Source organism: Acipenser ruthenus, chromosome 8 (assembly GCF_902713425.1).
Source record: "Acipenser ruthenus chromosome 8, fAciRut3.2 maternal haplotype, whole genome shotgun sequence".
In the NCBI taxonomy this organism is placed as follows: Eukaryota; Metazoa; Chordata; class Actinopteri; order Acipenseriformes; family Acipenseridae; genus Acipenser; species Acipenser ruthenus.
Window position 1 is genome coordinate 10,761,290 of NC_081196.1, and position 22,621 is coordinate 10,783,910.

The window sequence follows — 22,621 nt, forward strand, 5'->3', positions numbered from 1 at the left end:
TGGAGCAATCTAGGTAAAGTACCTTGCTCAAGGGTACAGCAGCAGTGTCCCACACCTGGGATTGAACCCACAACCCTCTTGTCAAGAGTCCAAAGCCCAAACCACTACTCCACACTGCTGACCCCAAATATATGTTATAACACTCAAACACGCTGACACAGGTTAATATATATATATTTTTTTTAAAAATGGCTTAAATGAAATACAAATTCTGAATATTTGGAGGGGAACTTTTTTATTATAAAAATACCATTCACTTTTGTGGTATGATACTATATTAACATCATTATGCATTTATTACAACAACAAAAAAAGTTTAAAAAATGATGTTAAATTTAAATCAGCTGATTTTTTTTTAAAATAACAATGCAACGTACAGTAACTGTACACTCAGCAATTATAAGCAATAATAGGACATAACAATAACAGTACTGTGTTACAGAAGTGATTTGCAACCATAGAAAGAGTTTTGTTTATAAGTAATGTAATGCATGACACTACATCTTACACTGCGTTCAAGTTATATGCTTCATTTACCCATCTAGGAATCACAGCGGTACAGTGCTTTTTACAGCAGTACTGGCAATAATGTATGTTGGAATCTTGTAAACACCTTACCAACAGGCCCTCTAGTTCTCACTGTACATATCCTGTACCATTTCACGTAATACACAGTCGAACATGTTACAACAGCACGCTCTTCAATTACACTTTAGAGCCAGACTGGAATTCAGACCTGCTGTTCTGTATCTGTTTTTTGTGCTCTGCAATCAATTAACACACATTCCTTCAAAATATATTTAGAGCAATTCACTATCTGTTATTGTTATAAACGTTTTTGAAGATGAGCGTGAGGTTTGACGCTTCCCCTTTTTACCTAAAGCATTACTGGTGATAACAATAGCTTCAAATATTTGTCTAGTGCATTCCTTTCCCTCTGAAACATGTAGCAACATCAAACTAAAACTGTGGTGCTGAATTTGAAAATCGCAAGCCAGGTACAAAGTTGTAGAGTGTTCAATATTAGATAACTAAGGCCATATTTCTTTTTAAAGAGTCATATTAAAAACATTAGCAGCATAAACATTGGAGTGCACTAGGAACTCTTTTGTGCCAGAACAGTCTCACTTTTCTAGTTTACAGATTATCATTTGGCAACACGGATCTTTGAACAGGAAAATAGGACTTCTCTTTAAAGAGTAAGGAAAGCGATCTATGCAAGAATTAGTACAGTAATCCTACGATGAAGAGTGTGATCAGTGCCACTTTAGCTTCTGTATTGTCCAGCTTCTTCCCAAAGAAATTGATTTTCAACTCACCCGCAGCTGTTAAAAGTAAAAGAAAAGTGTCAATGGAGGGGAGGGGGGGGGGTGACATGACACAGACACACACACACACACACAAATAACAAATGAGGGGCACACTCAGTGCAGGACTGACCAATGATTTAAAAGGTGCGTAATGACATGCTCTGATCGAAACAGGTTTTGAATCATACCTCCTACAGTGTCTTCATGAAATTCAGTTCTAGTGGTGTTGCTAGGGATTCTGAAACCACAATGTTAATATTATCATGTTGCATTACCTCCAGCAGGAATTAACCCCTGTTAACGCCAGGAACTCAATGCATTAAACCTGTGTCCGCCATTGAATAACTTTAGCAGGGTGTCATAAATGTTGTCCATTAACATAGAATATGTAGAAATGTTGATATAAATATGAATTAAAAAAAGTAAAAATACAACTACAAAATGATTTAGGCATTTGTGAAGTACACATAAAATAATAACTTTCAATACATACATATATTTAAAAACTACTAAGGATATTACCATTTGAAGAATACGAGCCCCCACCATAATAATCTTTAGTGAATATTGTACTCCCTGAAAAATATAACATTATATACTGCACTGTAGTCTGTAAGGTAAAGGCTAACACAGTTTATTATTCAAGATAACCTTTCTTCAGTTTCACATTGATAAATACATAGATTTTACTCTTTAACTAAGGACTTCATTTGTATAATTGTGTCCTGTTCTACTCTAATCACAAACATTAATTTGGCAATTTATAAAAAAATAAACTATAATTATAGTGTTTTGTAAAAATATTTCATAGAATGTACCGCTACATGATGATAATTAGAATTGCCTTTTTGCTAACACACTCACCCGATTGGCTGACGACTGTGAATGTTGTCGCCATGCCGGCGTGGATGTGATCTGCCACATGGCAGTGCAGGAGCCAGGTTCCAGGGTTCTCTGCGATCAGCTCCACTGTCTGGAATGTCCCAGGGAAGAGGTCATACACATCTGCTCGATGCGCTTTGTCTGTCTGTAGTAAACCAAATCAAACAACACAACTGAATAATGTAATACTAGCCACAACTTCTTGAGCAAGCCATTTACAAAAAAATGATTAAATGAATATTTTTATTTTTTCTATGGCTTTTTTTGTGTGTGTGTGTGCTCAGTTTTACACTAAAACTTTATTCATAAGCCTCTGTTCACTATAGAAGTAAAACACAAAAAACAAAGACTTATTACTGAGTTTCTTTTCTCTGGGGGGTAGGTGTACTAAAGTGTTGCGCCTGTCGCAATGGTCGCAAACCAGTTGCAAACGAGTCGTTAGTCCAGGGTGAAATGTACTAAACAAGAGCAATGCTATTAGCGACTTTTTACGGAATGCTTTGCAGCAGCTGTTTCTGTTTGGGGTTCAAGTGTAGATTAATATGTAATTATGGGTGGAGATAGTGCAAATGAGAGTTCTCAAATATTATAATGAGATGTACGAAAGTTGCAAATACACTTACAGTTGCATCAATTTGTTTAAACAGTAGCAATTTTTGCTGGCATTTCCCAGTCCACTTTTTCTCGTGCGTGGCCAGTTGTGCTCAATGCATTTTTGAGGCGAACAGTCAAATACCTATTTTTCACTAAAAGCAGGGTGTACCTATAAGCCTTGAAAACACATTTCTATGACATTTCTGGTTTCCCCAACATGTTGTGAGCAACAGACTGCACACATGTGCCGCTAACCCCTCCAGCTCATTCTGTGCATCTGTATAGGAATAGGAAACACACCTATTCTAATAATGTGCAGGTGGTTTGTAATTGTGCACAATTTAACACTGCACCACTGACTAACTGAAATAAAAAAAAACTGACAGCACACTATACATTTAGCTTATAGGCTAAATAGTCTTTAATTTATCTTTAATATATATATATATAAACTATACCAGTATTAAAAAAGGTAAAATGTAGTGTTGGTTGAATACAGGATTTGTTAGGATATTCTATAACTTAAATATTTGTTCAGATATTCGCTCGTTTTTCAAAATTTTAATTGAAGCCATTATATTGCTCTGAATGCAGGCAGAGACAGCATAGCAGCAGGGACAGGGGGCGTGGCCATGGCCCCTGTGTGTGTGCCTTTATTTTACAGCACGTCCTTATAATATGTAACACGTTAAAATAGAAAAATATCCCAGGAGTAAAGAATATGTTGTGTAGGACTTACTTTACCCCAGTGAATTAACTACAAAACAAAGGATGCCAAATAGCAGGTCAAGTTAAATGTTGTTTTGTTTATTACCAAAATAAATAATACATAAAGTTGACACTGCATTTTATTTATTTATTTATTTTCATTCCTTGCCATTGTCGTTTCTCCACAGTAAACAGTGGCCAGCGACACGTTTTCATAAAGTAATAACATGAGGTTTACTTGTGCCTTTTTGTAGCTGAACAAGCAAACGAAAACTGAAATTTAACTTTAAACACTTCAAATAAAACAAATGTGGAAATGGCGTTTTAAAGTGAAGGGGAAAAAAACTAGTTTATAACATTCCACATAACAGAAAGTCGCAACAAAATATATAGTCAATATAAAAATCACTACACAACATTTTCAGGAAGTTGGGTACTGTTTAAGCGAGGCATTTCAGAATGACGTGCTTGCCTTTTTTCTGTCCCATGAGATTCTGGCTCGCTCTAAAGCAGCGCATTTTTGTCCTAGATGGATTTCCAGAGATCACTATGTGTGCGCACACAAACCACAACCCAACTCCCGCTATTTATTTGAACAATGTTGCATGACTCTCGCAATAGAGATCTTGCTAAGAAGACACAACATATATTTAAATTACTATATTGCGGCTCTTTTCATTAAAATATTTTCTTATAGTACATAGGACAAAATGTATACTTTGTCGCAACGAAAATGCAAATTGCAGTATGTTTGCGCTGCGACTGGCCCCTCTTAGTACACCTACCCCTTATTATCTTACGACTGCATGCAAAGCTACGGATGCAAAAATAAACACAGTACTGGTATTTCAAGCTTATCGTTTGAATTTGAATGTTACCTTAAAGATGAAGCTCTGTGCATGGAAATGAACCGTATGTATGTCTATTTCATTGCCCATTCCCAGCAAGTACCAGTCAGTCTTCTCATTCTGAGTCATTGTGAGACCATGAAGATTCCCATAGATTTTCCCATTGATTGCTGAAATAAGATATGTGACATTTATAAACATTTTCTAAAATAAATCAACCATGTAATTAAAAAGGCTTTGCTCCTCTTGAATCTGCTTAATATCATATATTTTCAGGATATTGTAGCTTAAATCAGTTCCCTTGGTGGTTTTACAAACTGCCTTTACATACAAAACACAAATTTACTTCAATAAGCTTGTGTTTTACAAAAGTCCAAAATCTTTGAATACATTTTAGCTATATTTTATATTTTTCATAAATTGCCTTATGATTAATAGCTTTTGCTTTGCATCAAACTGTGTTTGCGCGTACCATGGATTTTATTGCTTTCTAAGAAATGTTCGTCTTTTTCAACCTCCTCGGGGTCTTTATGAAGGTATGTTTGAATGCTCTCATCCAGATACCAGGACTCGTTCTCATCAAACACCATGAAAAGAAGAGCAAACTCTCTGTCCACATCTCTCCTCAGACCCTTCTCATTCAGAAATCCTTTCCGACAGGTTATCAGTGGTCCAATCAGACCGCTGTACATGTCCTGAAATGACACAAGAATTGGTTTTAGTTACACTTCAACCCTTCTCCCAGTCATTGTCACTGTTATCATTTTTATCTCTGAATCAGGTCACACTGGCTCTTCTCCCAGGCTCAGTGAAGACAGCGATTGTTAAAGTGATGATGAATGTACATCTTTCAGAGCAGGTGTAAATATGCCCAGTGTTTTTTAAAGTGTAGGTGGATTGTGCCTTGACTAGAAGTGTCTTACTTTCACAATGTCAGCTGATGAATAATAAACCCAAGTTAAACAGTTGGGGTCAGATCTGCCAGGACCGGATCTTTCAGGAACATTCCATCTGTACATCTTTACGTCGCCTTAAAAAAAGAAATACAAAATAAAAACTGGCCTTCTGTAGAATTTCTCCAGACGTTAGATTTGCTTTGACTGATCACTTTTAATGTCACAGTATAAGATCACTTTATGTGCAGCAGGTATTAGGGTCCCTAGGGCCACATACAGTCTGTGCTGCATAGAATTTAAGTGAGGGGCACAGGTGGGAGCCTAATACTTGTTGCAGAGGAAATACATTTAGTTGTAAGAGCAGTGTTGGAGTGTTGTGCCCGTCAGTGAATATATATTCTGGAAAATTAAGAAAAAATTACATTTACAGATTTTTTTTTTTACAATGTAGCCATGGTGTGCCAATATAATATTACTGTAGGTGTAAGGTTTTAAAGAATTATACAAGTACAGTGCATTCCAATGAATTGCATACATGATAATTGAGAGGAACCGTAGTTCCTTGCGCCAAGTTATCAGCGAGAACTGCCAGAGACCCTCTATACAGCAAGGATAGTTTATATGTGTTTTCAGGATATTGGCCAAAACCCCATTTCACTTTTAATTTGTATATTCCCAACACTCTTAGGTGAAATGTAGAAGATAAAAGTCATTACCTGTCATACAGTAAGAGAAATAATTAAAGATATATTCAGCCTGAAATGGGAACTATTAGATCCTGCTTACCTGGCTCAGTATTTGGCACTTCAAGTGTGTTATCCAAATCGACCCGTTCCACGCCATGAGCATGAACGGAGTACGGGCGACTGGCCTTATTCTTAAAAACAACTAGTATGGCATCGCCAACTTCTGCTCTTATTACTGGGCCTATAAAAAAAATAGAAATATATTTATATTTTGTGAACCAACAAAAGCACCCCATTATTTATGGAACTAAATCTTAAAAATAACCAGTGGTGCACCAGAAATGTAAATGTGAATGATGGCAATCAAGGTAGGTTAAAGAGCAAGTAGCAGGGTTCTGAACCACGGGCGTCGAAACTCCAGCCTCACAAGACATCTGAATCCGGCTGCGAGCCGAGCCAAGCCAGGGGCGGGGTTAAGGATTTTGGTCATTACGTTGCATCAGTCAGAACACTCCAGAAAGACAAAAGACAAGCAGCATGGCAGGCAATGAGTGTGATTAGAGAAAAGAACAGCCTTGGGACACTGAGGAAGTGCAGACTTTAGTTTCTCTGTTGGCAGATGGAAGTGTTCAGGAAGATCTGGATTTGTGTGTCAGAAATGAGAAAGTTTATGTCAAAATTTCTGATGATTTGAAGCAAATGCACATAATCCGCGGGTACAGTACACAACTCAAACTCCAAAACACAAAATTCTACCAAATATCTCATTCTTGACCTTTATTATATTAATATAAAGAAAAAAAAATGCGGAAACTCTCATTGCGCTCACGCAGCTTCTTTTTTTTTAAGCGCTCAAACAAAACAACAACTATCCTTAAACAGGACAAAATATAGCAATACAAGATATAGCTGTACTGTTGGTCTATTAATTTTTGAACATCATTTGTAGGTGCATCTTTTGGCAAACTGAGTTAATTAATAACAATAATTAATAAAAACCATCTTTCGTTGCGTGTGACGTCAGTGGCACGGCTCGGCTCTGCAGTGGAAAAACAACCCAGGCTCTCCTTAACCGCACCGTGAGGGCTCGGTACGGACCCGGCATGGCTCGGTTGTACAGTGGAAAAGAGGCAGAAGCATATTCAATTGAGTCACAGTACCTAATATCTCCAAGTGTTCTTCTTGTGGAGATCTCTTTTTCAGCTCTGTGAACTGGCTGTTGGTGTACTCTCTGTATGCAACCTTTCTGTACTTGGAACCAATCAAATCTTCCCCTTTACCAACAAAGGTGTGACCATAACTGCAAAGGTAAAAGGAAAAGTTGCTTTACATTCACAGAGAGAGAGAGAGAGAGAGAGAGAGAGAGAGAGAGAGAGAATACAACAGTGGATTATGAAGAATTATGGGCAAGTCACTTCATTAGTGTAGTTTAAAAGTATCATACAACTATCAATGTCTGGATTACACAGTATATACTCCATATTACATGTTTTTTTTTATTACTGGGGAACAATATATAGAATGTGTTAGAGCCTATAATCAATCCTAAGCACTATGGCAAGCCAACTTATCGTTTAGGGTTATCTCAAATCTTGAAATATTTAGAAATATCTGTAATTCACCTGTAAATAAAACATTTTGAAGATATCTTAATTTCATTTTGAGATATCTAAAACTGAAATGGAGATATTACAAATTGATTTAGAGATATCTCTAAATCATTTTAAGATATCTAAAAAACATTTAGAGATATCTGAACATCATTTCCTTTAAATTGAGCTTTAAATGAGATATCTAAAATGCATTCACATCTGAAATTCAATTTACAAGGTAAGATATCTAAAAATAACTTCCTGTTCATTTAAAGACCTCTCTAAATGGACAGGCAGTCCATTCAAAACATAGAGCAAGATATCTTGAAATGACGTCCTGTTCATTTCAAGATATCTTAAAATGATTTACAGATATCTATAAATAAACAGGAAGTTATTTTAGAGATAACGCTACAAGACAGTTTGGCATACCACGCTAGCAAAACATTATTTAAAGATATCTGCAAATTATTTACAGATATCTCTAAATGATAATTTTGCCATAAAGCACAGGTGGTAATGCATTGTGTTTGTGTGATTGCGACTCACACAGAGCTGTTTAAATATTGCCCTCTACAGGTTTGAGAAAGGAAAGCATACAAAGAGCAATACTAGCAGAGATTGTGTTAATCATCTGGTTCCTGCATACTTTACTTCATTTACTCGTACCTGCCCTGTATAATACCCTATAATTAAGGTGTGAACATACAACAGGTGTTGGAGTAATGCACTGCAAACAGATTCTTCTGCAATCGTACAACAACAAATGCAAAGCTCTCAGGTTTACCCTTTCACTCAACATCACTTGAATGCAGTAACAAGCTGTGCTTTACAGGTGATAAAGAAATGAACACTATACTTAAAAACCAGAAAAGCAACATGTGTTGAGATTAAAAACTCTCCAACTGCAACACAGAATTAAACTTAACAACAGTATACGCAATAGAAATATATAGGATTATATAAGGATTTTTATCAACACAAAATGGAAAGTTGATGATACAAAGAATATCAAATTGCAGATTCAGACCATGATCTTAACGGCTGATCTAAATACTGCTGTCTATGATATATCACGGGCGCAGTACGTATTATTACAAATAATTTCTATAACACTTGATTTGTGTTACACTGGTGCACAAAGAGTCTTATTTGAATGATTTTAAGTGTGGCATTAGATCTGCAGTTTTCTAGATCCACTGAATAGACCCCTATATACACTCAAGTGAAATGCTCCCACCTCTCCTCCATAGAGGCATTGTGCAGTTGCAACTCCCAGCTCCTGTCCGGTGAATAGTCCCACTCCAGCTCCTCTGCAGCGAGGTAGTATGTCCTCAAGGACCCAAACAGCTGGTGTGGGACAGTCCTGTTGCCACAGTCCTGCACGGAATAAAACCCTTTCATTCCCCCCAGGTAATGATAGCTGGTCCGACAGCTTATTTCAAACTTGCCTGAAAAACAGACTCAAAAACTCAATTTTAGTGTTTAAATGAGTGATAATTACCAATGCTTTAGAATTTATTTTCTTAGCTCTTATGAGGAACAGTAATTAGCATGGAGCCCTACCAGCAGTGTCAGGCTGCATGGCTGCAGTGACTGAGGTGTGGGGGAACAGGCTGAGTGTGTCTCGTGTCATTCCTCCTCTCTGAATGGTGTTTCCTTGGAAATAGACCCCATGAATGTCCACCTCATTCCCCAGTCCCATCAAGTGCCAGGAGACGTTGTCCCCCTTGCACATGTCCAAGCCGGGCATATTACCAAACATGTATCCATTAATCGCTGCAAGAGAAATCCATCAAACTAATAAAAATCAACATTCACAAGCTGTCCTATGAATCATAAGGCCGAACACAGCTGTAATGTACACCAATGCCTTTCGAGAGAAATACTCAAAACGATCTTGTAAAATAATTAGGTACCAGGAGGCTCTATATACAAATGCCAAACAAATAGCAACAACTTTAAGTGCAACGTGGTGTGGCTATGTAATATCAGAGTTATCTTAACTAATGTATTCCTCTTGTTCAGATTCACTTTGTATATATTTCTGTTTTAAGCCTTACATCCTGGTGACTTTTTTAAAGCAGCGCTGTGGCCTCAATCGATTTCTCAGAATCATGTCTGATCTCCAAGTACATATGATGCATTAACCTGTCCTCCTTACAACACTTTGCCCCTAGTGGATGTAAGATATATCATATCCCACATTTTACACCCACAAGCAGAGTGCTGCAGGGATGTTTAAATAACAAACAGTGATTACATTTTGTAAGTACAAGTGTTATTAAACAGTTACAAAAGAACGTACTTGAGATAAAAAAAAATAAAACAAATTATATATATACGTGCAAAGTGGAAACCGGCAAGCATTCAAGGAACAGTCTAAAAGTAATCTTTAGAGAACAGTGTTTGTTTTTTATGACGACACTTTCATGTACAATATACTGTATAAACAATACATTAGGGAATATCTGACAGGTGGTCCTTTAGAGATGTGTTATTATATTCTGATGAATACATACCATGCATTTTATTGGATTCCTGAAAGTCTTCATCCATCTGATCTATACTGGAGGGCTCTGCTACAAACCTCTCAATATTGCCTTCCAGGTACCAGCTCAAATTCTCATCAAAAACGGTAAACAGCAGATAGAACTCCTTATCAACCCCTCTCTAAACCAAAGAGAAATCAACACATCACTGATGAGGCAAGTAACCCTAAACCTCTCTCAACGAGGATGTTAAATCGCGCACAAGAGCAATCTGACATTCTGAAGCTGGATTCGCTAACCCTAAACAGTGCAATAAGCTCACTGTAAAGCTCAAAGAGGTAAAGTAAAGCATATTCAAAACATGGCAAACTATGATTACGGAAGCTAAATGCATAGTATATCTACTGGAAACGCATTGGACAACTGCAAAATTACAACAGTGCAAAATGACTTTGATAATGGGAAACCTAGCACCACAGGAACGAGCAGTTCAATTATTGTTTGTTCAATTATATTTATGTCATTAATTAGTCAGTACATCTTACACCATCATGTACTGATGTAACCCTGTGCATTGTAGATACAGAACCACTTTAGATTCCAATTTCAGAGATGTGCCCAAACTGCACAAGATGTAAAAAAAGAGATGCACATAGGACATAATAACTCACTATATGTATATACGTATATTTAAAAACTCTTAATAAGCATACGTTATTCAAGCAATAAACAACAACTGGGTATCCAGTATCTCAGATTTAATGATACTATGAGGCGTTACATAAGTCCTTTAATAGTTTTCTCTACATTAAGATCCAAGATAATTTACAGACCGCAGTGTTAATTACTTAAAGTATCTGTTTAAAATGTAAAGCACTTCTTTGCTTTGCTATTAACACTGACACTGTTGAGCTGAGAGGTTACACAGCGCAAGTATTGTAGTTGATCCAGAAAAACAGCTAGAATCAATATGTCCAGCTGTATATTAGCTTATGACTTACATTTACCTGCTCAACCTATCAGAGTGTAGGGAGCCAGCCATTTAACCTATCACAATTAACAATCCATGTAACCGATATATTCTTAAGTTTTTCAGGGTCCCATTACCTGTAAGCCTTTCTCATTGAGTGCATCCTTCCTGCACACCAGCAGAGGCCCGACGAGTCCAGAGTTTGTGTCCTGAACAGGATCGACTGCTGAGTAGTAAAGGTAAGAAAGGCAGTCTGGATCGCTCTGGGAAGGGCCCTCAGTCACTGTCCATCTGTAAGTGAAGATCTCATTGGGCTGAACATGAGATCCGGGTTTCTCAAAACCTCACGTGCATATCAATGACAAAGAAAGAAAGATGAAGATATAGTGCAAGTCTATGTTTCATTATTAAATATTCTATACACTGTTAGGAGATTAAATATTCTCGGGGATGGAAATAAGTCTCCTATTGCATAGCAGTTTCACCCATTCCAGGTTTTATTATGAGCCTGATTAGCCACAGTGTATAGGTAACAAGCTCAGTTGTGTCTTATACTCCTAATAAAACCAGGAATGGATCACACTGCTAAGCAATGGGGGTCTTATTTCCATCCCAGGTACCTGTCATGGAGTTATTATTTGTAAACCAAGGGAGCTTGTACATTAATGTTGCTATAAATGCACAGGTACTGGACAAAACTTTAGAAACAAGGCTTCCATTTCCAAGAATGAAGGTAGTAATCACTGGAGATTGGTGATGATTCCCTAAAGAACAATTTAAACACATTTCAACTTGCCATCTAAATCAGTGCCATGGCGGCCCTTTGTCCTATTGACAATGTTGTGGCTGGTGTTACGTTTTTATTAACTCTATCTGGTGCATTATATAAATGGAAGTTAATAAAGACGGAGTTGTTTTTTTGGGGTTTTTTTTGTTTGTTTTTATAAATTTAGTTGTTGCCAATTATTATTTTTTATTATTATTTTCTCCCAATTTGGAATGGCCAATTATTATTTGAAGCTCAGTTCACCGCTACCACCACAGCGTTGACTCGGGAGGGCGAAGACGAACACACGCTGTCCTCCGAAGTGTGTGCCGTCAGCCGACCGCTTTTTTTCACACTACGGACTCACCATGCAGCCAACCAAGAGCTACAGCGTCGGAAGACAACACAGCTCTCGGGCAGCTCCCTCCCCCCCGGGCCACGCTCGGCCAATTGTGCGTCGCCCCCCTGGGAGCTCCCATCCACGGTCGGCTGTGGAATAGCCTGGACTCAAACTCGCGACGTCCAGACTATAGAGCGCATCCTGCACTCCACGTGGAGCGCCTTTACTGGATGCGCTACTCAGGAGCCCCCTAAGACTGAGCTTTTTAATCAAAGACTTACCATCTATATAGTTTGTGCCTTCAGATCCCTTGCTGTACTGTACTCCATGTGGCTGTATGCTCAAATTCTTGTCCCCTTTATTCATGAATGTCACTAAAATTGTGTCACCAACTTCAGCCTTGATAACCGGGCCTTAAAACAAAAAACAATATATACACACTATTACCAATATTAATACTTCATGTAGGTGAGTACAGGTTTGTCAGAGCTTGAATTGAATGTACCTGTCATTAAGATTTAAAAGTAATCTATAAAACACATTAAATCATTAATCATCAAAGGAGAAAAAGGTTACATTAAATGTTCTTTTCCTTTATGGTTACAAAAATGTTTATCCACTAGAGGGCAGGACATTATACAAAATCTGAAAAAACTTGTCCGCTCTGCCAACAGTCTGTGTAACAAAAACCAGCAGTGCCAGCGCTCTGTAAACCGTTCCAGTGCTTGCATGGCAAGAGTTTGTATTTTTGTTTTTAAAAGGTTATAGCACTGTTACAGATTTAGTGCTACAACCACAGCTGTCTATCCAGTTGCCGTGGTTGCAAGTTGCCCCAGTAACATGATTGGCTGAAAGTGGGCATACGCTACGCTGTTCTCAATGGGTGCAGTTCTCTTACGTACCACACTCCTGTGTATCACGCTGATTGGCTGCAGAGACTTGGGGATTTTAAAATGCAATGTGGGGGTTGAGGTTTATGACATGTCCCCAAGCTCGTACCATGGAGTACTGTGATATATATAATGCTGTACAGTTAGATTATCTATAAAGCTTTTCAAATCAGAATGAGAAGCTTAACAGAGAGGTCAGAGCGTGAAGTCGCATCAGAAAATGAGGTTTTTAAACTGCAACCCCTGAATAGCCCTGCTTTCATTTATACTCATGGTAGGTAGAAATGAGCTCATGAATAAGAGGTTCACCTAGAAACTGAATTGTGATATTGAGGTCTACACCAACACTATGCACTTGCATATTAAATATAATCGCAACATGCGTATGTCAATCTACTATAGACAGACTATATGCATCCCTGTAGTGATAATGATATAGCAGGTGGAGCTAGACGTTAACAAAGGCAAAAGTCTAAGTAGCACAAAACTTACACTTAACAGGAGAGTACCCCTGCAAATAATTCTCAGGATTTAAAACTATATGGATACAAAATTAATGCAGGAGGCAAGTACCAAGGATCCCAAGGTGTTTTTCATTCCTGGTCCGCTCCTTCTTTGTGGCGAACGTCTTGTCAGTGTACTCCACATAAACAACCTTCATGTACTCTCCTCCGATCCTGCCCCCACTCTTACCAAAGAACGTTTCAGATTTACTGCAATGAAAAACAATAGCACAATGTAATCTCTTTGGAGTTATTTCAATGTATACAAGCGTTGAGAGTTTAACGCTATTTATTAAACCGGATCTCATTTTGTAATTTACTCTGGCATTCTTTTCAACTACAAAATGGCAGTTCACACAGTTTCAAATTACACAGCGTTGCTAAGCAGAGGCAGAGTTGGATTCCCGGACTTCAGCTGTTTAATTTTGATGTAAAAATCGTCTTTGTTGGTTTCTTTCCTCGTGTTATTTTTAATCTGCATCTAAACATTTTATCTTGACTTTACTACTTATTGTAGAAATGTGTAAAATATAATGTTTTAAATTCCATAGAGCAAACAATCTGCATTGCTCTCAAAAACAATGCGTTGAATTTATTGATTCTTTTTTCACCTTTTTTTTTTAAATTAATTTTCTCCAGTAAATGTAAAATCAAAGAGAACAAGCAATTTCAATCACAGTCACGTTCTACATTACAGTGCAAACTAACTGATATGTATTGGTTTACAGTTAAATCCAATATAATTTATTTAAATGTTAGACATCAGTTACAAATGAATGAGCCACACTCATTACAATTCAACAGCCTGTTTAATGAGTCATGAACTGGCCGCTTACCCACACTTGCTGTGCTTTTAAAATGTAATACCGTAGTAAGCAGTTAAACACTGTGAATGGGCCCCAGTGTTGATTCATTCAGTGCTTTGGTATTTGTGTGCAAGAGTGATTCATCATCCGCTTCAGTACATTTCCAGACAAGACTTCAGTAAAGTAAAGTGACACAGGCTCTCACAAAATTACCTTCCAGTAAGATTCAGTGCTAGACCATCGTAAGTACTGTAACCCAAAGGACCATAGTTCCACAATACACTTTCGGCAGCAATGTAGTACTTCCTCTCTTTGCCAGTAGAGGGCGTTTTGTGGACTCCGGCGTTGCATTCTGACACCTGATACAGTGCCTGCATCCCAGCTGGATAAAAGAAAATAAACAACAGAAGAGGAGATGTTCAAAGAAACCGTTTTTTAAGGGTTACTTATTTCTCTAAAGTTTTCTCATTTTTCATATGTTCCTTTTTTTTACTGTCGTGTTCAGTTTAAAAAAAATCAATCAGCAGAATTTGAAAAACAAACAAACAATTAAAAGTCTGTCATTCGTTAACTATATTACCAGTTCAAAAGTCTGGAAACTCTAATGTATTTGTAATCACGTGATTTTTTTTACATCTTTAAAGGTGATATTTATTTATTTATATTCTGATAAGATTTTACACTGTTAGGTGAATATTACAATTCCACCATTTTTCTTGAAGATAATTTATTTGCACTTGTCTAGATCAGTATTATTCACTTATGCTCTTAATAAGAACACAGCCACTGTGTACCTTGTATGTGGTCATTAACTTGACAGCTCAGCATCCATTTCCCCACATTCTCTGTGATCATCTCTGAGGTCACAAACGTGGCTGGATAGAGGCTGATGACATCACTTCTGTGGCCCCTGTCCAAGACGGTGTGTCCATGGAAATAAGCAGAGTGGATATCCACCTCATTCCCCATTCCAAACATGTGCCAGGACACCTTCTTGTTAGCACACATCTCAAGACCAGGCAGGTTTCCAAACAGATAGCCATTGATAGCTACAGCAGAGAAGTATGTCAGCAGTGAAAAAGACACATTCCCACACTGTACAGTATTACAAAGTACCGTATTGTAAGAATCGGCAGTAGACAATGATTCAGAATGTTTTACAACAACCAGTTCCTCCACATAATTTCACTTTCTTTCTTTTTTTTAAAAAATTTGGAGCACTCATATTACACCCGTTATCTTACCCATTTTAAAATCCCTGAATATCACCTCCCGATTGCAACCCAAGGACCTCAGTTCCTGTCGTCTAGCCAGTTGCCTGTTTTCTTTCTAGCGTTCATACAGACTCTTCCACTATACCCACTTTGACCTCACTTTGTCTCTGGAGACGGATTGCTCTAAAATGCAGTATTACATGGATGTGTTTCAGCATATTTTTGCACAGGTTTTTATAATGCACATTTCCATGCTTTTAATGTTGATTTCAGCAGCTGATTCTGGGTGCAGGGTTTGCATTGACAGTGCGTTGCACTTTATAAACGCTTTCTTTACCAAATGATCTTCACTGGCAATGCGATGGTTCTGGTGCTTACTCCACGGGTATTTTAAAATAAGCTCCTGTTTCTTTCACATTCCTATGTTTTAAAACACGCACCATGCATTTTGTTACTCTCCTGGAACTCCTCCTCATCCCTGTCGACAGTGGAGGGGTTTGTGCAGTGCGACTCTATGTTTTCATCCAGGTACCAGCTCAGATTCTCATCCACCACACTGAACATCAAGATAAAGTCTTTGTCAACGTCTGTCCGATCTTGGGACTGCCCCTGCAAGACACCTGAGAGAGTGGAAACAGCAGCACTGTTTTGAGCGCAATTAAACATTCTGTTGATATGCACTGAAACAAATAAAAGGGAACATTTCTATTGCACACATTTATACACTACTCTCCAACACGTATTGAGCCAGATAATAAAATGCAGAATGACTGGGGTATACTGGCCTGGGTAATATATTACTTTACCCCTCCTGGATCCCTTTCGTAATAAATATCTAGGCTAGATATAGATAACGGTCCCCTCATTAAAGGTATTGAGCAAACGATCTCATTTTAATCTACTCTGACCACTTGCTCACAGATAATTGTCTTCTCTACAAATAATATACATTTGCAAAGGATTTGAGCTACCACAGATGTTATTAATTTACTACCTTTGCAATCTACAGGTATATGCGAAACACACGGACAATCAACACTTTTCAAGCCAATGGAAACCTACAAATCTAGATTTCCTTTCTTTATCCTTTTTCACTAGCCGCTGGCCAACTAGAAATAAGAACTTTTCCACTCCTCCCTACCTTTTCATACTATGGCATGCAGATAGTCTCACACCATTAATGTACAGTTCAGTATTAATGTATAGGTTATCAAGGCTCAAGTTGGCGACACAGGTTTTCCTTATTGATATGAGAATATCAGAGCAGTCTAAATCATTACAGATTAAGGCATGAGTTTGTCACAAAAAAAGAGTGTATAAGAAAGGACAGGAAATTACCCTTTTTACAAGTGAGGAGAGCGCCTATCAATCCTGAGGCCATGTCCTTGGGCTCATCTCTGTGAGAATGGTAGGCCCACGTCAGGCAGTTTGGATCGTCCTCAGTAGGGGCGAATTGCTGCTTCACTATCCAGGTGTAGGTGTGACTTCCTCCAGGAGGCACAGAATCATCCTTCTTCTGTTTTCCAGATGTCCCATCAGGATACAGTGCACCTAGAAGACAAAATGAGAACTAAATTAGGTTAATGGCCAGGTTTTATCAAGGTATCTCCAAGGTAGTGTATTTCTCAGTGTTTTTTGAAAGGCAAACTAAATGCTGTTAAGCCACAAGTCTTCATTTTTGAAACTGCCCCGTGTGAAACATCAGTAATACACCATTGTATCTAATTCAGTGCAATGCATTTCAATATTTTAAAATCAATAAAGTTTTAGTGTTGAAGAAAGGGAATGTACTGCACTGTCATAAACCACCAAGTAAAACCCACACAGTGGTGAGAACATTTTCTGACAGGCTATGTAAACATGCACCAGAAAGGATCTGCCCAAACCAACAGGCTGACTAGTTTATTGCTTTTTATACCCATTCATTTCATCTAAATGTTGCTTTGCTGTCTGGAAGTTTGTCTAAGAACAAAATTTCTCACAAAAAAAGAAACTAAGGCCGAAAAGTTTTTTTTGCTGGTCAAAACAGCTGCATTTCTGATAATAATCTACATTCATTTGACCAAAATAAAAATAAAAAAGAGATTTGTTCAACACTATTCAGTATTTGCAAATCGCTAGACTTCACAGAGCAGAAGTACATTTTTTTTAACATACTGTGGAGACAGTACCTTCAGAAAGCTTAAACCATTTCAGTATTACATTCAAAGTACATGTCTGCAATTTCAGTTTCACATTAGTGATGCTCTACTATATTCAATTTGCCAAATCTATACAAACATTACAGTAAATAACTTAGCTGATGCTTAAGGCTAAGATCAGTATTTCCAAGTTAAATTGTGACCTTCAACCTAGTTACAGGGTAAACAACAGCACAGCATTACAGAGTCTGTTGACAGCAAAATGCAAGCTAAATGCATTGACAGGCATTTATGCATTGATTAAAAAAAAATAAAGACAGACGCAGTATTTTCACTTCTGATGAATATACTAACCAACCGGAAGCAAAGCCTTTCTAATCTACATAGTTTGATTTTGTAAGCAATATCACAAATACCGATAATATAGCTTCAGTTCAGGCTGTTCCGGCTCCCTATCAAGATGCACATAGGATGTCTGTGCATTCAAACTTCATTTGGAGCCATGCAAGGTTTTTAAGGAAAAGAAAATATTTGAATATCTATTTTGCATTTGTATATCAGTTTTTCTTAGACGGATCCTATTTTAGTCTAGACCCTCCACCTTCACTCCAGTATTATTAAACACAGGAAATCACCCACATGTACCTTCAGAGTCCTTCTCATAGAACACCCCATGGGGGTGCAGGGAGTAGGGCCGGGAAGCGAAGTTCTTCAAGTGGACGACTATCACATCTTCCACCTCAGCTTTGAGCACTGGCCCCAGGAACCCAAGCCATTCGGGTTTGGGGATCTCTTCAGTATAGTTGCCATCTCTGTACTCCCAGTACACAGCCTTCTTGTACACGCTTCCTATACGATGTGGCCCTTGCTGCAGAAACACAGAAGCCTGTCTGGAAGATCAAAAGGTGTTACCAATGAAGAAGAGGTGAAAATTATATTGAAAAGTGAGGTGGAAAAAGTCACTTCTACTACAAACAGGGAGAAGCTGATTGGTGGCAAGAAATTGGTTTGACTGTTTTCTATTATTCCTACATTTAGCAGTATAGTTTAGGGTTACCATCATAATTTATATAAAATGCACCAAAGGTGCCTGTGTATCTCATCAAACTGATATGCTGTTGTGTGGTATTAGTTACAAGGTATATCCTTACCCTGCAGTTTTTCAGTATTTTTTTCCTTTCTGATAGATGTGCAAATTATCATTTGGAGTAAAAAAAATTGAGAATCTCATTTGATTGTTTTTATTTCACTTTACTTCAAATTTAATTTTGGCATAGCAGACAGTGCCTCCTGCTGGGTAAATATTGTAACTGTGTTTGCATGGGTATCTGGAAATCCACGTTAAGAGAGATCTGTCTGTATACAGTTCTTTCAGGATGAAAGCGTAAGCAAAATCAATTTTAAGAATGCTCTTCATGAAGCATCACTAGATACATTGGACATCGCAGCACCTGCCAACCTAGTAACACCAACTATCAGCCCTCTATCAAAGTCTGTCAGATCTGCTGTCATACCAACTCTTTAAAGTGTGTGCAACATAATACATATTACGTTTCCATTTTTCGTCTCAACCTTGGTATATGGCAGCATACTTTAGGTAAAAAGTATGAAAACACAACCTTAAAATGACTTTGGGTCGTGTATTTATTTTACGGTTTTGTCTGGCTGCAATTACTCTCACTATAGTTTTCAACAACATTTTCATTTAAGCTTGAATCTGACTTTTATTTATTTATTAACAAATAGAAAAATAGCGATATGAACAATCTGCCTCCTGGGCCTTTCTTGGGATAAGTAAAAAAAAAAAAAAAAAAAAAAAAAAAAAAAAAAAAAAAACAACAACACGATTTTAAAATATATATTTTGTATTTTTATTATTAGTCGATCTTTCATTCAGTTTAGATGAGTAAGTGTTACTATTTAGTCAATTGGTATTTACTACTGTGCCCGTTTCATTTAACAGTGGGTTCATTCATTTCAGTCTTTCCGATAAACACATATTACGTGCGCAAACTGAAAAAACAAAATTGCTGCGTTAGACTAAAAAGGTGAAGGTGTGTAATAATACTGATTATTATAGACATATCATTGTATAATACTCACTTGTCCTCATCAATGCTGAGCCCCTTTATAATGTTTTTGCCACTCGGTGCATAATTCCAGGATTCTTCTTTGATTCCTATGTAGTAGATTCTGGTCACACATTCGTTGAGTCGTACCAGAGTGAAGCAGAGAGTAGCAACCAGCGAGAAAACCCAGGGGCGCTGGGATATGTTCATCATGATGCAGCGATGTTTTTTGTAACGGTAGATCAGTCTTCATGAAGGCTAATGATCAGTGCTCAGGCTGCAGTGCATTCTCAGTACCGTGTGGCATTGGTTGCATAATACTAAAAAGTCCGGTCTCGCCCCTTGTCCACTCAGGCGTCACTTTTCAAAAAGGATAAAGACATAATTGCCAAGGAGACGCTAAAAAAAAAAAAACATTATAAAACAATCGGGGGTGGTTGAAACTGCACTCAGGGGGTGGTTGAAACTGCACTCTCTCAATTTACACTCTCATAGCACATTCTTTGAGCTCTACGACATAAAAAAAAAAAATACAGAATGACAAAAATAAGCTAATAAACAAGTCTCCAATCCCTTGGGGGTGGGGGGAGGTATTACTGACCAACACCGACAGCGGTGGAGCACCTCAATAAATGTAACCCATCTCTGGTTGTGTGTCTAATCACAGATATACAGAAATGGTTTGTGAACAGGTTCAATTACTGCATGAAAGCAGACTTGCCTGCTCTAAACTAACAATGCACAATGCTAGGCCTACTGCTTCCAGCAGTTGATTATCCACCAACACCTTCACTTACCAGCTATGTTTGTATGAAATGTCATCTTTACTTGCCCAGGCAATTCAAGACACTGACGTCATGTCAAGAATATCTGGACATACAATAAACCCATTTCCATCAATAACCCTTAAATTATATAACATCTTATGCATCTATAGTAGTACAAATCCATACTTAAATATTTTAAACAAACAGGGGTTCTATGATTAATGTAATAAAAACTAAACACTGCAGGTGGACAGAGGAAAGATAAATGGCTTTATCAAAATATGGAAACCATGAATCAATTATTAAATAATAGCTGACCAACTCAATTGTAAACACTTTATAACAATATCATTTAGGCTATATACTGTAATAGTATAATATGTATATCTGTATGCATTAATATGATGTGTGAAAATGTATGTAACTGTATGTATCTTTACCATATATAAATGTATGTATGTTGAAATTAATGTGGTCATAGCCATATAATATGTAACTTAACTAAGTGATCTCTGTACTTAATCATAGTAATACTCTACATTTGTGTATGAACTGAATATTTTACAGGACATTTTAATTGGTCAAAAGTAGAAACCTTTTGCTTTTCTGTCATGTTTTCTGACCACTATACGCGATCAAACAACACCCTCTACTGTAATCCATAAAGTATTACTCAGAAACTATGCAAATTTTCAACAGAAACATCAAATCACACACATTATTTTGCTTTTTGTACCAAGGACATTGAGAATTCAAAACTTTAACTACACAGCATGAAGCTAAAGAATATGTATGCTAACTGGTAATCGTACATACAAATAAACAACTGTGATTAATAATGAAATCACTGAAATATTTCTTATGTTCTTGATGTTTTTTGTGAATGTTGTTTCTACACCATTCACATGGTTTTATATATAATAACATTGTAAATAGTTATGACTGGGGACAGCCATCATTGTGTCCAAACCCTGAGTCTGCTAGCACCACAGGACTTCCTGCTGTGCTAGTGTAGGATATCCAGACTTCAGAGATATGTACTACAGAGCTTAAAGGGAAGAGGAAACACAAAGATAATAGATTTTTGACTGTTGCTTGCTACTGCCCCACTTACCACAAATGATGCCCAACAAAAAGCAGAACACTGTTGCTATGTGACACTTTTTGTGCCTATGGTAACGTCCAATAATCTGATGAAGAATATCTGAAACAGTAAAGTTCCAGTTAAGCAACTACAGTAGGAATTTTTGTTGCTCAGTGTTGCATGTTAGTGAAAGCATGGTAAAACATGTATGGTTTGTACTAATTTACGATATCAACTACATGAATAGTTAACATAACTTTTGTCGAACTGCAAAAAAAAAATAAAAAATAAAAATTGCTGGATGGTATACTACTAGAAAGGAGGACTGGCATTAAGCTGTGAAACTTGACCCCCGAAAGGACTCAATATGAATTGATGCTAGTTCAAAAGTAAAGGTATTAATTCATACTGTATGTTACCAAGTTTTCATTAATTTATACACAGCAGGTTAAGAATGACAGGCATTTACTTTTTCACCAGAGGGGGCACTGTAACAATAGGGCATCGTATTGTTAGTGCCATCGGGTACCCACTTGAGCCAAGTTCAGTGTACAAGGTGTCTTTCTACATGAGAAGTTCATGAGGATTCTAGCTATTACAGTATTTTTGTCCAAAAATCTTTAGTTCAATTTATTTATTTACAATTTAAATCTCAGAATCAGAAAATCATACTGCTCCAAAAATATTTTTGATATCTCAGTGTCAGTTTCTGAAAGCATTACTAAAATCAGTTCAACAGTGTGGGGGTCAGCCAGAAGGTCGAAGTTCAACATATGGGTTTGTGCAACTATGTGCGTCTGTTTGCTTCTTAACATGTCTTGCCATTCTAAGCATTTTGTATGGATTTTGACATACAGATGATTACAGTAATTTGTATTCGTCTTTAACATTACTAATAGTTATTTGAAGTGGAATTAGAAGACTGCAATAATGAATATTGTAAAAAGGAAAGTCATTTTGTATGACTCATGTGTAAAATAGTTTGAACTATAAAGGTACTGCACTTTTCACTCACACTGAGTGAAACACAAAAAGTCAGCACTATTACCAGTTTACCAGTATT

The 22,621-nt window shown here is 37.3% G+C and overlaps 1 protein-coding gene across 2 annotated transcripts; it reads right to left on the bottom strand.

The window, feature by feature from the left end:
• Positions 1 to 218: 218 nt before the first annotated feature.
• Positions 219 to 20,082, bottom strand: LOC117406283 (ferroxidase HEPHL1-like). 2 transcript variants are annotated; one of them, XM_034922951.2, is made up of 20 exons: positions 19,742 to 20,082; positions 18,284 to 18,528; positions 16,836 to 17,048; positions 15,938 to 16,117; positions 15,078 to 15,332; positions 14,497 to 14,665; positions 13,548 to 13,687; positions 12,366 to 12,497; positions 11,116 to 11,321; positions 10,039 to 10,189; positions 9,083 to 9,295; positions 8,757 to 8,967; positions 7,085 to 7,224; positions 6,025 to 6,165; positions 5,266 to 5,372; positions 4,815 to 5,037; positions 4,373 to 4,512; positions 2,175 to 2,337; positions 1,499 to 1,548; positions 219 to 1,325 (listed from the first exon to the last, which is right to left on the bottom strand). In XM_034922951.2, the coding sequence occupies exons 1-19, from the start codon at positions 19,918 to 19,920 to the stop codon at positions 1,502 to 1,504; spliced, it is 3,255 nt and encodes a 1,084-aa protein (XP_034778842.2). In that variant the 5' UTR covers positions 19,921 to 20,082; the 3' UTR covers positions 219 to 1,325; positions 1,499 to 1,501. The 2 variants fall into 2 exon arrangements, with proteins under 2 accessions (XP_034778842.2, XP_034778841.2); XM_034922950.2 differs by lacking the exon at positions 1,499 to 1,548 and having other exon boundaries at positions 19,742 to 20,080.
• Positions 20,083 to 22,621: the final 2,539 nt, after the last annotated feature.